The sequence below is a fragment of the Phyllobates terribilis genome, unplaced genomic scaffold (assembly GCF_046119375.1).
Source record: "Phyllobates terribilis strain yellow unplaced genomic scaffold, ASM4611937v1 Scaffold_7__3_contigs__length_470593459, whole genome shotgun sequence".
NCBI lineage: Eukaryota > Metazoa > Chordata > Amphibia > Anura > Dendrobatidae > Phyllobates > Phyllobates terribilis.
This window is the reverse complement of record NW_027362767.1, coordinates 434073753-434088382: the sequence shown is the minus strand read 5'-3', so window position 1 is coordinate 434088382 and position 14630 is coordinate 434073753. Positions and strand designations below refer to the sequence as shown.

Here is a 14630-nt window from a genome sequence, read left to right as displayed (position 1 = left end):
GGGGAGCTGTACGCGGCAGGTCCGGTTGTGTGGGGGGGAGCTGTACGTGGCAGGTCCGGTTGTGTGGTGGGGAGCTGTAAGCGGCAGGTCCGGTTGTGTGGTGGGGAGCTGTAAGCGGCAGGTCCGGTTGTGTGGTGGGGAGCTGTAAGCGGCAGGTCCGGTTGTGTGGTGGGGAGCTGTACGTGGCAGGTCTGGTTGTGTGTGGGGGGGAGCTGTACGTGGCAGGTCCGGTTGTGTGGTGGGAAGCTGTAAGCGGCAGGTCCGGTTGTGTGGTGGGGAGCTGTAAGCGGCAGGTCCGGTTGTGTGGTGGGGAGCTGTAAGCGGCAGGTCCGGTTGTGTGGTGGGGATCTGTAAGCGGCAGGTCTGGTTGTGTGGTGGGGAGCTGTAAGCGGCAGGTCTGGTTGTGTGGTGGGGAGCTGTAAGCGGCAGGTCCGGTTGTGTGGTGGGGAGCTGTAAGCGGCAGGTCCGGTTGTGTGGTGGGGAGCTGTAAGCGGCAGGTCCGGTTGTGTGGTGGGGATCTGTAAGCGGCAGGTCCGGTTGTGTGGTGGGGAGCTGTAAGCGGCAGGTCCGGTTGTGTGGTGGGGAGCTGTAAGCGGCAGGTCCGGTTGTGTGGTGGGGAGCTGTAAGCGGCAGGTCCGGTTGTGTGGTGGGGATCTGTAAGCGGCAGGTCTGGTTGTGTGGTGGGGAGCTGTAAGCGGCAGGTCCGGTTGTGTGGTGGGGAGCTGTAAGCGGCAGGTCCGGTTGTGTGGTGGGGAGCTGTAAGCGGCAGGTCCGGTTGTGTGGTGGGGAGCTGTAAGCGGCAGGTCCGGTTGTGTGGTGGGGAGCTGTAAGCGGCAGGTCCGGTTGTGTGGTGGGGATCTGTACGTGGCAGGTTGGAATCTGACAAGAAAATGTGCCTATAACGTGACATTTTCAAAACCATGTTAAAATAACAAAGAAAATATACAATGAAGCCGCATCAACGGGAACAAATCTTATTGAAAACAATGTATGAGCTTGTACGTGTTTCTAGTGGATTTTGGGAAAGAATTTGTGCAGCTTCTGCCCCACAATCTGCCTGCACTCACCTCCAGCCGCGAGCTCTGCCCCCCGCCCTTATAATCGGTTTAGCCCTTGTTTACCCCCGCTAAAGTATTTGGTTTAACTTGTTTTCTCCCCGCCCTTATAATCGGTTTAGCTCTGGAGAACTACCACTCTGGCATCCATCATGCTTTGCGGCACGTTCGCCGCCATTTTTCTGAAGACCGTATATTAGTTCTATATCCGGGTTATGGGTCATAGGTCATAGCAGCATCACATGACTACACCTCGTTTTATTTTTTTCCTTGCCAGAAAGAAAAATGGCGACCGGACAACCGTGAGCCCACAGCGTATCTCGTGCCAGTGTGTGCCCCCCTAAGTAGCCAATCAATGTAAAGAAATATCGGTGGGCGTGACCCGTGTGATAGAGGCGGAGTCATCGGCGGCAATGAAGTAAGCGGTGAAATTGCAAAATGTGTAAATGATTCAGCTTTCTATATACTGCATACCCCTATATACAGCTGTGTATATACTGTATTATTCTGTATACCTCTATGTACAGCGCTCTATATACTGCATACCCCTATATACTGCTCTCTATATACTGTATACCTCTATATACAGCTCTCTATATACTGTATACCCTTATATACAGCTGTATTATACGGTATACCTCTATATACAGCACTCTATATACTGTATACCCTTATATACAGCTGTATTATACGGTATACCTCTATATACAGCACTCTATATACTGTATACCCTTATATACAGCTGTATTATACGGTATACCTCTATATACAGCAGTCTATATACTGTATACCCTTATATACAGCTGTATTATATGGTATACCTCTATATACAGCACTCTATATACTGTATACCCTTATATACAGCTGTATTATACGTTATACCTCTATATACAGCTCTCTATATACTGTATACCCTTATATACAGCTGTATTATACGGTATACCTCTATATACAGCTCTCTATATACTGTATACCCTTATATACAGCTGTATTATACGGTATACCTCTATATACAGCACTCTATATACTGTATACCCTTATATACAGCTGTATTATACGTTATACCTCTATATACAGCTCTCTATATACTGTATACCCTTATATACAGCTGTATTATACGGTATACCTCTATATACAGCACTCTATATACTGTATACCCTTATATACAGCTGTATTATACGTTATACCTCTATATACAGCTCTCTATATACTGTATACCCTTATATACAGCTGTATTATACGTTATACCTCTATATACAGCTCTCTATATACTGTATACCCTTATATACAGCTGTATTATACGGTATACCTCTATATACAGCACTCTATATACTGTATACCCTTATATACAGCTGTATTATACAGTATACCTCTATATACAGCACTCTATATACTGTTTACCCTTATATACAGCTGTATTATACGGTATACCTCTATATACAGCACTCTATATACTGTATACCCCTATATACAGCTGTATTATTCTGTATACCTCTATGTACAGCGCTCTATATACTGCATACCCCTATATACTGCTCTCTATATACTGTATACCTCTATATACAGCTGTATTATACTGTATACCTCTATATACAGCTCTCTATATACTGTATACCCTTATATACAGCTGTATTATACGGTATACCTCTATATACAGCACTCTATATACTGTATACCTCTATATACAGCTGTATTATACTGTATACCTCTATATACAGCTCTCTATATACTGTATACCCTTATATACAGCTGTATTATACGGTATACCTCTATATACAGCACTCTATATACTGTATACCTCTATATACAGCTGTATTATACGGTATACCTCTATATACAGCACCCTATATACTGTATACCCCTATATACAGCTGTATTATACTGTATACCTCTATATACAGCTCTCTATATACTGTATACCCCTATATACAGCTGTATTATACTGTATACCTCTATATACAGCACTCTATATACTTTATACCCCTATATACCGCTGTATTATACTGTATACCTCTATAAACAGCTCTCTATATACTGTATACCCTTATATACAGCTGTATTATACGGTATACCTCTATATATAGCACTCTATATACTGTATACCCCTATATACAGCTGTATTATACAGTATACCTCTATATACAGCACTCTATATACTGTATACCCCTATATACAGCTGTATTATACTGTATACCTCTATATACAGCTCTCTCTATACTGTATACCCCTATATACAGCTGTATTATACTGTATATCTCTATATACAGCACTCTATATACTGTATACCCCTATATACAGCTGTATTATACTGTATACCTCTATATACAGCTCTCTCTATACTGTATACCCCTATATACAGCTGTATTATACTGTATACCCCTATATACAGCTCTCTCTATACTGTATACCCCTATATACAGCTGTATTATACTGTATACCCCTATATACAACTCTCTATACACTGTATACTCCTACATACTGCTCTCTAAATACTGTATACCCCTATATACAGCTGTATATATACTTTATTCTACTATATACCTTTTATATACAGCTGTATTACAATATATACCCTATATACAGCTCATTATATACTGAATACCCCTATATACTGCTGTACATACTGTATATATACTGTATACCCCTGTATACAGCTCTCTATATTCTGTATAACCCTATATACAGCTGTATACACTGTAGTAATGTGCTTTGTGCCCCCCTCCAGGCTGAATATTGAGGGGCTGCTGGTGCACTTCCCCTATGAGTACATCTATCCGGAGCAGTACTCCTATATGCTGGAGCTGAAGAGAACCCTGGATGCCAAGGTGATGCGGGGAGGGGTATTCTTGGTGGCGGAGATCGCAGGTAGTGATGATGATGATGGCGTTACTGATGTGTGCATTGATGATGATGATGATGATGATGATCTGCATCTCTTCAGTTTTTCCTCCTTTTTCTCCGTTTATTTCCCTTTCTCATTCGTTGGGAGTTTAGATTGTGAGCAGCTCTGGGGATAGTGATGATTACTACACGGAGCTGCGGAGTAAATACACATATAATAAATACCGGATATGATTGGCTGAGCCAGTGATCATGTGATGAGGCACACACCTCACTTGTCCTGTGTTTTACCTGCAGGGTCATGGGGTCCTGGAGATGCCATCGGGGACTGGGAAGACGGTGTCGCTGCTGTCACTGATTGTGGCCTATCAAAGAGTTAGTGTCTGTACTGTACTCTAAGTGTATGATAGGTACCGGGCCCTCCTCATCCCTCTGTGTGCACTGTATACTGAATGTATGATAGGTACCGGGCCCTCCTCATCCCGCTGTGTGCTCTATATACTGAATGTATGATAGGTACCGGGCTCTCCTCATCCCGCTGTGTGCTCTATGTACTGAATGTATGATAGGTACCGGACCCTCCTCATCCCTCTGTGTGCACTATATACTGAATGTATGATAGGTACTGGCTCCTCCTTATCTCTCTGTGTGCACTATATACTGAATGTATGATAGGTGCCGGGCCCTCCTCATCCCTCTGTGTGCACTATATACTGAATGTATGATAGGTACTGGCTCCTCCTCATCCCTCTGTGTGCTCTATATACTGAATGTATGATAAGTACTGGCTTCTCCTCATCCCTCTGTGTGCACTGTATACTGAATGTATGATAGGTACTGGCTCCTCCTCATCCCTCTGTGTGCACTATATACTGAATGTATGAAAGGTACTGGCTTTTCCTCATCCCTCTGTGTGCACTGTATACTGAATGTATGATAGGTACTGGGCCCTCCTCATCCCGCTGTGTGCTCTATATACTGGATGTATGATAGGTACCGGGCCCTCCTCATCCCTCTGTGTGCACTATATACTGGATGTATGATAGGTACCGGGCCCTCCTCATCCCTATGTGTGCACTGTATACTGAATGTATGATAGGTACTGGCTCCTCCTCATCCTTCTGTGTGCACTATATACTGGATGTATGATAGGTACCGGGCCCTCCTCATCCCTCTGTGTGCACTATATACTGGATGTATGATAGGTACCGGGCCCTCCTCATCCCTATGTGTGCACTGTATACTGAATGTATGATAGGTACCAGCCCCTGCTCATTCCTCTGTGTGCTCTATATACTGAATGTATGATAGGTACTGGCTCCTCCTCATCCCTCAGTGTGCACTATATACTGAATGTATGATAGGTACTGGCTCCTCCTCATCCCTCTGTGTGCTCTATATACTGAATGTATGATAAGTACTGGCTTCTCCTCATCCCTCTGTGTGCACTATATACTGAATGTATGATAGGTACTAGCTTCTCCTCATCCCTCAGTGTGCACTATATACTGAATGTATGATAGGTACTGGGCCCTCCTCATCCCGCTGTGTGCTCTATATACTGGCTGTATGATAGGTACTGGCTTTTCCTCATCCCTCTGTGTGCACTGTATACTGAATGTATGATAGGTACTGGGCCCTCCTCATCCCGCTGTGTGCTCTATATACTGGCTGTATGATAGGTACTGGCTCCTCCTCATCCCTCTGTGTGCACTGTATACTGAATGTATGATAGGTACTGGGCCCTCCTCATCCCGCTGTGTGCTCTATATACTGAATGTATGATAGGTACTGGCTCCTCCTCATCCTTCTGTGTGCACTATATACTGGATGTATGATAGGTACCGGGCCCTCCTCATCCCTCTGTGTGCACTATATACTGGATGTATGATAGGTACCGGGCCCTCCTCATCCCTCTGTGTGCACTATATACTGAATGTATGATAGGTACCAGGCCCTCCTCATCCCTCTGTGTGCACTGTATACTGAATGTATGATAGGTACTGGCTCCTCCTTATCTCTCTGTGTGCACTATATACTGAATGTATGATAGGTGCCGGGCCCTCCTCATCCCTCTGTGTGCACTATATACTGAATGTATGATAGGTACTGGCTAATGTATGATAGGTACCAGCCCCTGCTCATCCCTCTGTGTGCTCTATATGCTGAATGCATGATAGGTACTGGCTCCTCCTCATCTCTCTGTGTGCACTATATACTGCATGTATGATCGGTACTGGCTCCTCCTCATCCCCCTGTGTGCACTATATACAGAATGTATGTTAGGTACTGGCTCCTCCTCATCCCTCTGTGTGCTCTGTATACTGAATGTATGATAGGTACTGGCTCCTCCTCATCCCTCTGTGTGCTCTGTATACTGAATTTATGATAGGTACTGGCTCCTCCTCATCCCTCTATGTGCTCTGTATACTGAATGTATGATAGGTACTGGCTCCTCCTCATCCCTCTGTGTGCTCTGTATACTGAATGTATGATAGGTATCGTGCCCCTCCTCATCCCTCTGTGTGCACTATATACTGAATGTATGATCTGTATTGTACCCCTCCTTATCTCTCTGTGTGCACTATATCCTGAATGTATGATAGGTACTGGCTCCTCTTCATCCCTCTGTGTGCACTATATACTGAATGTATGATATGTACCAGGACCCTCCTCATCCCTCTGTGTGCACTGTATACAGAATGTATAATAGGTATCGTGCCCCTCCTCATTCCTCTGTGTGCACTATATACTGAATGTATGATAGGTATTGTGCCCCTCCTCATTCCTCTGTGTGCACTATATACTGAATGTATGATAGGTATCGTGCCCTTCCTTATCTCTCTGTGTGCACTGTATACTGAAAGTATGATAGGTACCAGACCCTCATCCCTCTATGTGCACTAAATACAGAATGTATGATCTGTATTGTGCCCTTCCTCATCCCTCTGTGTGCACTGTATACTGAATGTATGATAGGTACCGGGCCCTCCTCATCCCTCTGTGTGCACTATATACTGAATGTATGATAGGTACCGGGCCCTCCTCATCCCTCTGTGTGCACTATATACTGAATGTATGATAGGTACCAGCCCCTGCTCATCCCTCTGTGTGCTCTATATGCTGAATGCATGATAGGTACTGGCTCCTCCTCATCTCTCTGTGTGCACTATGTACTGAATGTATGATAGGTATCGTGCCCCTCCTTATCTCTCTGTGTGCACTGTATACTGAATGTATGATAGGTACCAGACCCTCCTCATCCCTCTGTGTGCACTATATACTGAATGTATGATCTGTATTGTACCCCTCCTTATCTCTCTGTGTGCACTATATACTGAATGTATGATAGGTACTGGCTCCTCCTTATCTCTCTGTGTGCACTATATACTGAATGTATGATATGTACTGGCTCCTCCTCATCCCTCTATGTGCACTATATACTGAATGTATATGTACCAGGACCCTCCTCATCCCTCTGTGTGAACTGTATACAGAATGTATGATAGGTATCGTGCCCCTCCTCATTCCTCTGTGTGCACTATATACTGAATGTATGATAGGTATCGTGCCCCTCCTCATTCCTCTGTGTGCACTATATACTGAATGTATGATAGGTATCATGCCCTTCCTTATCTCTCTGTGTGCACTGTATACTGAATGTATGATGGGTAACAGACCCTCATCCCTCTGTGTGCACTAAATACAGAATGTATGATCTGTATTGGGCCCTTCCTTATCTCTCTGTGTGCATTATATACTGAATGTATGATAGGTACTGGCTCCTCCTCATCCCTCTGTGTGCTCTGTATACTGAATGTATGATAGGTACTGGCTCCTCCTCATCCCTCTGTGTGCTCTATGTACTGAATGTATGATAGGTACTGGCTCCTCCTCATCCCTCTGTGTGCTCTGTATACTGAATGTATGATGGGTATCGTGCCCCTTCTTATCTCTCTGTGTGCACTGTATACTGAATGTATGATGGGTATTGGTCCTCTCCGCATCCCTCTGTGTGTTCTTACACTGAGTGCATAATGGGTATCGGGCCCCTCCTTATCCTTCTGTGACAAGGATGGGGCCCATGTGCTTGCTTCTTTTCTGAATGTCTGATGTTGCTTTCTAGACGTATCCTTTGGAAGTGACCAAGCTGGTCTACTGCTCGCGGACCGTCCCAGAGATAGAGAAGGTGAGGACCGGCAATGGCCGCCATGCCTGGACAATGTTGGTCGTCTCACTCTTGACATGGTCACTGTTTGCAGGTGGTGGAGGAGCTCCGGAAGCTGACGGACTACATACAGGCCCAGACAGGGGAGAAGCTGAATTTCTTGGCTTTGGCTCTGAGCTCCAGACGTAATCTGTGTGTGAACCCGGAGGTGGGTGTTCGCTCCTGGTGCTTCCGGCCGCTCCCTCTCCCTCTCCTCGTTACTCCATGTTCTTCTCTTTATAGGTCAGCGCTCTCCGGTTTGGTAAAGAGATTGATGGGCGATGCCACAGCCTCACGGCTTCCTTTGTGAGGGCACAGAGGCAGCGAGACCCCAACATCCCCTCCTGCCGCTTCTATGAGGTAAGATGGAGGTTGGAGGAGGCCGGGGTTCGGGTTGGTTGGAGATGAAGTCTTGGCTCTCGGGCAGCACATTTACTCTTCCTTGCCCGCAGGAGTTTGATGCGATCGGCAGGGAGTCTCCACTTCCCCCCGGGATTTACAATCTTGATGACCTCCGGACTCTGGGGAGGCAGCGCGGGTGGTGTCCATACTACCTGGCCCGCCATGCTGTGAGTATGAGGTTCTGGGTGTCCCGTGCAGCCCCTCCGGACCTCTGCTCATCCTGTCTGTCTCCCATCAGCTGTCTCAGTGCAATGTCATCGTGTACAGTTATCATTACCTTCTGGATCCCAAGATCGCCGATCAGGTGTCCCGGGAGCTGGCGAAGAAATCTGTGGTTGTTTTTGATGAGGCTCATAACATCGGTGAGTTGGATCTTCTTGTCTATCTGCCTCATTGTGATCCTCATTAAACCTTCCTGCCTCCTCCGTAGATAATGTCTGCATCGACTCCATGAGCGTCACCATCACACGCCGCACCCTGGAGCGCTGCCAGAACAACATCGACACCCTGAACAGTGCCATCCAAAAGTGAGCAAGCGGGGGCACCATGCAAGCAGTGAGGGGCAATGTGGGAGTAAATGGCGAAGTGGCTGAGGTGGACGGTCATAGTGGGGTGAACGAGGCAAAGAGTTAATGGAGGAGGTGAGGAGGGTAATGGGGATCGCTGAGGGGTCTCTCTGAGTCTCTGGTTTACTTTTAGGATTAAAGAAACTGATGAGCAGAAACTCAAACAAGAATACGCCCGGTTGGTGGAGGGTCTGCGCGAGGCCACGGTCGCCCGTGAGACGGATGTTTATCTGGCGAATCCTGTCCTGCCGGATGAGATCCTGCAAGGTGAGGTGGGTGGGGGTGACTATATACAGCTGTATACGGCGGCGTGCACAGTGGTGTGAGGGTCTTTACTTCCTGAAGATCTACAGTGGTGTGAAAAAGTGTTTGCCCCCTTCCTGATTTATTATTCTTTTGCAGGTTTATCACACTTAAATGTTTCAGATCACAAAACAAATTTAAATATAAAACAAAGATAACACAAAATGCAGTTTTTAAATGAAGGTTTTTATTATTAAGGGAAAAATAAATCGAAACCTACAGGGTCCTGTGTGATAAAGTGATTGCCCCCTCCCCACTTAAAACATAAATTAACTGTGATTTATCACATATTTGGGAAGCTGAGTTCAGTTTCCCTCACCACACACAGGCCTGATTACTGCCACACATGTTCTCAATCAAGAAATCACTTAAATAGGACCTGCCTGACAAAGTGAAGTAGACCTAAAGATCCTCAAAAGCTAGACATCATGCTGCGATCCAAAGAAATTCAGGAACAAATGAGAAACTGAGTAATTGAGATCTATCAATCTGGAAAAGGTTATAAAGCCATTTCTAAAGCTTTGGGACTCCAGCGAACCACAGGGAGAGCCATTATCCACAAATGGCGAAAACATGGAACAGTGCTGAACCTTCCCAGGAGTGGCCGGCCGACCAAAATTACCCTAAGAGCGCAGCGACAACTCATCCAAGAGGTCACAAAAGACCCCACAACAACATCCAAAGAACTGCAGGCCTCACTTGCCTCAGTTAAGGTCAGTGTTCATGACTTCATAAAAAAGAAAGTGGGCAAAAATGGCAGAGTTCCAAGATGAAAACCTCTACTGAGCAAAAAGAACATAAAGTCTTTTTTCAGTTTTGCCAGAAAACATCTTGATGATCGCCAAGACTTTTAGGAGAATACTCTGTGTCCTGGTGAGACAAAAATTGAACTTTTTGGAAGGTGTATGTCCCATTACATCTGGTGTAGAAGTAACACAGCATTTCAGAAAAGGAACATCATGCCAACAGTAAAATATGGTGGTGGTAGTGTGATGATCTGGGGATGTTTTGCTGCTTCAGGACTTGCTGTGGTAAACGGAGCCATGAATTCTGCTGTCTACCAAAAAATCCTGAAGGAGAATGTCCGGCCATCTGTTCGTAACCTCAAACTGAAGCGCACTTGGGTTATGCAGCAGGACAATGATCCAAAACACACCAGCAAGTACACCTCTGAATGGCTTAAGAAAAACAAAATTAAGACTTTGGAGTGGCCTCGTCAAAGTCCTGACCTTAATCCGACTGAGATGCTGTGGCCGGACCTTAAAAAGGCGGTTTATGCTCGGAAACCCTCCAATGTGGCAGAATTACAACAATTTTGCAAAGATGAGCGGCAAAAATTCCTCCAGAGCGTTGTAAACACTCATTGCCTGTTATCACAAACGCTTGATTGCAGTTGTTACTGCTAAGGGCCCAACCAGTTATTCGGTTTTGGTGGGCAATCACTTTTTCACACAGGGCCCTGTAGGTTTGGATTTCTTTTTTCTTTAATAATAAAGACCTTTATTTCAAAACTGCATTTTGTGGTTACTTGTGTTATTATTGCCTAATAATATTTACATTTGTTTTGTGATCTGAAACATTTAAGTGTGACAAACATGCAAAAAAATAAGAAATCAGGAAGGGGGCAAACACTTTTTCACACCACTGTATATTCACAATGTGAGGTCATGCTCATTTCTCTGGCAGAGGCCGTGCCCGGTTGTATCCGCAATGCTCTGCACTTCCTGGGCTTCCTGCGACGTTTAATCGGCTATGTCAAGTCTCGTCTGCGTTCAGGACATGTGACCCAGGAGGGCCCGGCCGCCTTTCTGCGCGACCTTTATGAGAAAGTCTGCATTGAAAGGAAGCCGATGAGGTGAGGAGGTCCGTTGTGTCATGATGCTTGGGATCAGCCCGTGAGATCAGCAAAGGTCCCTTCTGAACATGACCATATAACATTGGGTTGTTCCTCATGGAAATGACAATCTGACCTCTGTCCTTGACCCTCCACTCCTGCGTCCTCCCACGTGTTCCTACTTGTTCCCTCGTCCTCGTTCCCATAATCAGCTGTCTCCGATGCTGTAGGTTCTGCGCGGAGCGGCTACGCTCACTCACACGGACCCTGGAGATTGCAGACATCACGGACCTGTCTCCTCTCATCCTCATCACTAACTTTGCCACGCTCGTCAGCACGTACACCAAAGGTGAGAGTCCGGGTTCCAGCCCGTCCCCCAATATTTGCCTCGCCTGTGCCCCTCACACTTGGATCTTTGTCCCCTCAGGTTTTATGATCATCATTGAGCCATTTGAAGACCGGACACCAACGATCAGTAACCCCGTGTTACACTTCAGGTGACCGCCGCCTGTTGCCTCCTGTTACCGGTCAGCTGGCGAGGGGGTGCAGTTGTCAGGACTCGGGGGCACCGGTTGGCTGCGGGGGGGGGGGTATTGTCTGTCTTTTGGCTGCTGCTCTTTCCTGACTTGATCCTTAGGTCTTTGCTTCCTCTCCCGGCCCCCTGTACGGACCGGAGCCCCCGTGGTCTCCGCAGTGGGTGACATCTCTCACGTTCCCTCTTTTTGCCCGCAGCTGCCTGGACTCGTCGCTCGCTATAAAGCCGGTGTTCCAGAGGTTTCAGTCTGTCATCATCACATCTGGGGTACGAGGCGCTCGCCTACCTCCCTCTGCTCCGCACCCCAGCGCACGTGCGCAGCCTCACCGTAACTCCTGTCTCCCGCAGACTCTCTCCCCACTGGACATCTACCCTAAAATCCTAGACTTCCGGCCTGTAACCATGGCAACTTTCACTATGACATTGGCCCGAGTCTGCCTGTGTCCAATGGTAAGAAGTGCGTCACGTGGTGAGAGAGGAGGGCCACGCCAGGAAGGGCAGTAACCATGGCAACCAGACCATGGTGGAAACCTCTGTACCATCTCCGCAGGTCGTCGCCCGAGGAAACGACCAAGTCGCCATGAGCTCCAAGTTTGAGACGAGGGAGGATCTGGGTAAGAGATTGTGTCTTGTGTCTCCATGGTCGCGCTGCGTCACGTGACTGACCTCTGACCCCACAGCCGTCATGCGGAATTATGGGAACCTTCTCCTGGAGATGTCCGCTGTGGTCCCTGACGGGATAGTGGGATTTTTCACCAGTTACCAGTATATGGAGAACATCGTGGCCTCGTGGTATGAGCAGGTAGGTGCCTCCTTATGTGCGGGGCCGGGAGACCCCCGGGGTCAGTGAGGGTCCCTCACCATTATCGCCATCCATCGTGTCCCACCAGGGAATCCTGGAGAACATCCAGAGGAACAAGCTGATCTTCATAGAGACCCAGGACGGGGCCGAGACCAGTGTGGCCCTGGAGAAGTATCAGGAGGTGAGGCTGTGACAGGGCCCGACACTCCAAAGGGGCCCAGCTTCTCACCTTCCCTTATCATTCCAGGCCTGTGAGAACGGACGGGGAGCCATCCTACTGTCTGTCGCTCGGGGAAAAGTCTCTGAAGGAATTGATTTCGGTGAGTGGTAGATGGATGTCATGTGATCAGAGCCTCCGTATTGCATCACGTGACCGGGGGGCCCTCCGTATTGCGTCACGTGACCGGGGGGCCCTCAGTATTGCGTCACGTGACTGAGGGCCTCTGTATTATGTCACGTGACCCTGTATCTGCTCCTCCTCTACAGTCCACCATTATGGCCGAGCTGTGATCATGTTCGGGGTCCCGTACGTCTACACCCAGAGCCGGATCCTGAAGGTGCGTGCTCGGACCCTCGGCTGATGGCTCCTCCTCGCGCGGTGTGACGTCTCCTCTCCTCCCCTCTCGTCCTCCAGGCTCGCCTCCAGTTCCTGCGAGACCAGTTCCACCTGCGGGAGAATGATTTCCTGACGTTCGATGCAATGAGACACGCGGCGCAGTGCGTGGGCCGAGCGATCCGCGGGAAGACGGACTATGGGATCATGCTGTTTGCTGATAAGGTGATGAGATCCCTCCTGCTGGTGACTGATCCGTTATTCCTAATTTGGTGTAAAATGCAGATAGACTGGTGCGGACACACCGCCCTGCTGTACTAAACAATGGCATGTTATGTGGCTGCTGACAGGGCAGGCTCCGCACTGGTGTACATGTGCTATAGCTGCTGACAGGGCAGGCTCCGCACTGGTGTACATGTGCTATAGCTGCTGACAGGACAGGCTCCGCACTGGTGTACATGTGCTATAGCTGCTGACAGGACAGTCTCCGCCCTGGTGTACATGTGCTATAGCTGCTGACAGGACAGGCTCTGCACTGGTGTACATGTGCTATAGCTGCTGACAGGGCAGGCTCCGCACTGGTGTACATGTGCTATAGCTGCTGACAGGACAGTCTCCGCCCTGGTGTACATGTGCTATAGCTGCTGACAGGACAGGCTCTGCACTGGTGTACATGTGATATAGTTGCTGACAGGGCAGGCTCCGCACTGGTGTACATGTGCTATAGCTGCTGACAGGACAGTCTCCGCCCTGGTGTACATGTGATATAGCTGCTGACAGGGCAGGCTCCGCCCTGGTGTACATGTGATATAGCTGCTGACAGGACAGGCTCTGCACTGGTGTACATGTGATATAGCTGCTGACAGGGCAGGCTCCGCCCTGGTGTACATGTGATATAGCTGCTGACAGGACAGGCTCTGCACTGGTGTACATGTGATATAGCTGCTGACAGGGCAGGCTCCGCCCTGGTGTACATGTGATATAGCTGCTGACAGGACAGGCTCTGCCCTGGTGTACATGTGCTATAGCTGCTGACAGGACAGTCTCCGCCCTGGTGTACATGTGCTATAGCTGCTGACAGGACAGGCTCCGCCCTGGTGTACATGTGCTATAGCTGCTGACAGGGCAGGCTCCGCACTGGTGTACATGTGCTATAGCTGCTGACAGGACAGGCTCCGCACTGGTGTACATGTGCTATAGCTGCTGACAGGACAGTCTCCGCCCTGGTGTACATGTGCTATAGCTGCTGACAGGACAGGCTCTGCACTGGTGTACATGTGATATAGCTGCTGACAGGACAGTCTCCGCCCTGGTGTACATGTGATATAGCTGCTGACAGGGCAGGCTCCGCCCTGGTGTACATGTGATATAGCTGCTGACAGGGCAGGCTCCGCCCTGGTGTACATGTGATATAGCTGCTGACAGGACAGGCTCTGCCCTGGTGTACATGTGCTATAGCTGCTGACAGGACAGTCTCCGCCCTGGTGTACATGTGCTATAGCTGCTGACAGGACAGGCTCCGCCCTGGTGTA

The 14630-nt window shown here is 48.0% G+C and overlaps 1 protein-coding gene across 1 annotated transcript in view; it reads left to right on the top strand.

The window, feature by feature from the left end:
* Positions 1-1305: 1305 nt before the first annotated feature.
* ERCC2 (ERCC excision repair 2, TFIIH core complex helicase subunit) overlaps positions 1306-14630 on the top strand; it is a 28339-nt gene continuing 15014 nt past the window's right edge. Inside the window, exons 1-21 of the mRNA XM_073638046.1 lie at positions 1306-1473; positions 3781-3880; positions 4194-4271; positions 8023-8085; positions 8159-8272; positions 8347-8463; positions 8556-8672; positions 8744-8867; positions 8936-9032; positions 9205-9338; positions 11061-11229; positions 11439-11557; positions 11636-11705; positions 11941-12010; positions 12092-12193; positions 12294-12357; positions 12424-12545; positions 12634-12726; positions 12793-12865; positions 13032-13102; positions 13180-13323. Coding sequence (XP_073494147.1) covers positions 1469-1473; positions 3781-3880; positions 4194-4271; positions 8023-8085; positions 8159-8272; positions 8347-8463; positions 8556-8672; positions 8744-8867; positions 8936-9032; positions 9205-9338; positions 11061-11229; positions 11439-11557; positions 11636-11705; positions 11941-12010; positions 12092-12193; positions 12294-12357; positions 12424-12545; positions 12634-12726; positions 12793-12865; positions 13032-13102; positions 13180-13323 — 2046 coding nt within the window. The 5' untranslated portion in view covers positions 1306-1468. The remainder of the gene's footprint in view (positions 1474-3780; positions 3881-4193; positions 4272-8022; positions 8086-8158; positions 8273-8346; positions 8464-8555; positions 8673-8743; positions 8868-8935; positions 9033-9204; positions 9339-11060; positions 11230-11438; positions 11558-11635; positions 11706-11940; positions 12011-12091; positions 12194-12293; positions 12358-12423; positions 12546-12633; positions 12727-12792; positions 12866-13031; positions 13103-13179; positions 13324-14630) is intronic.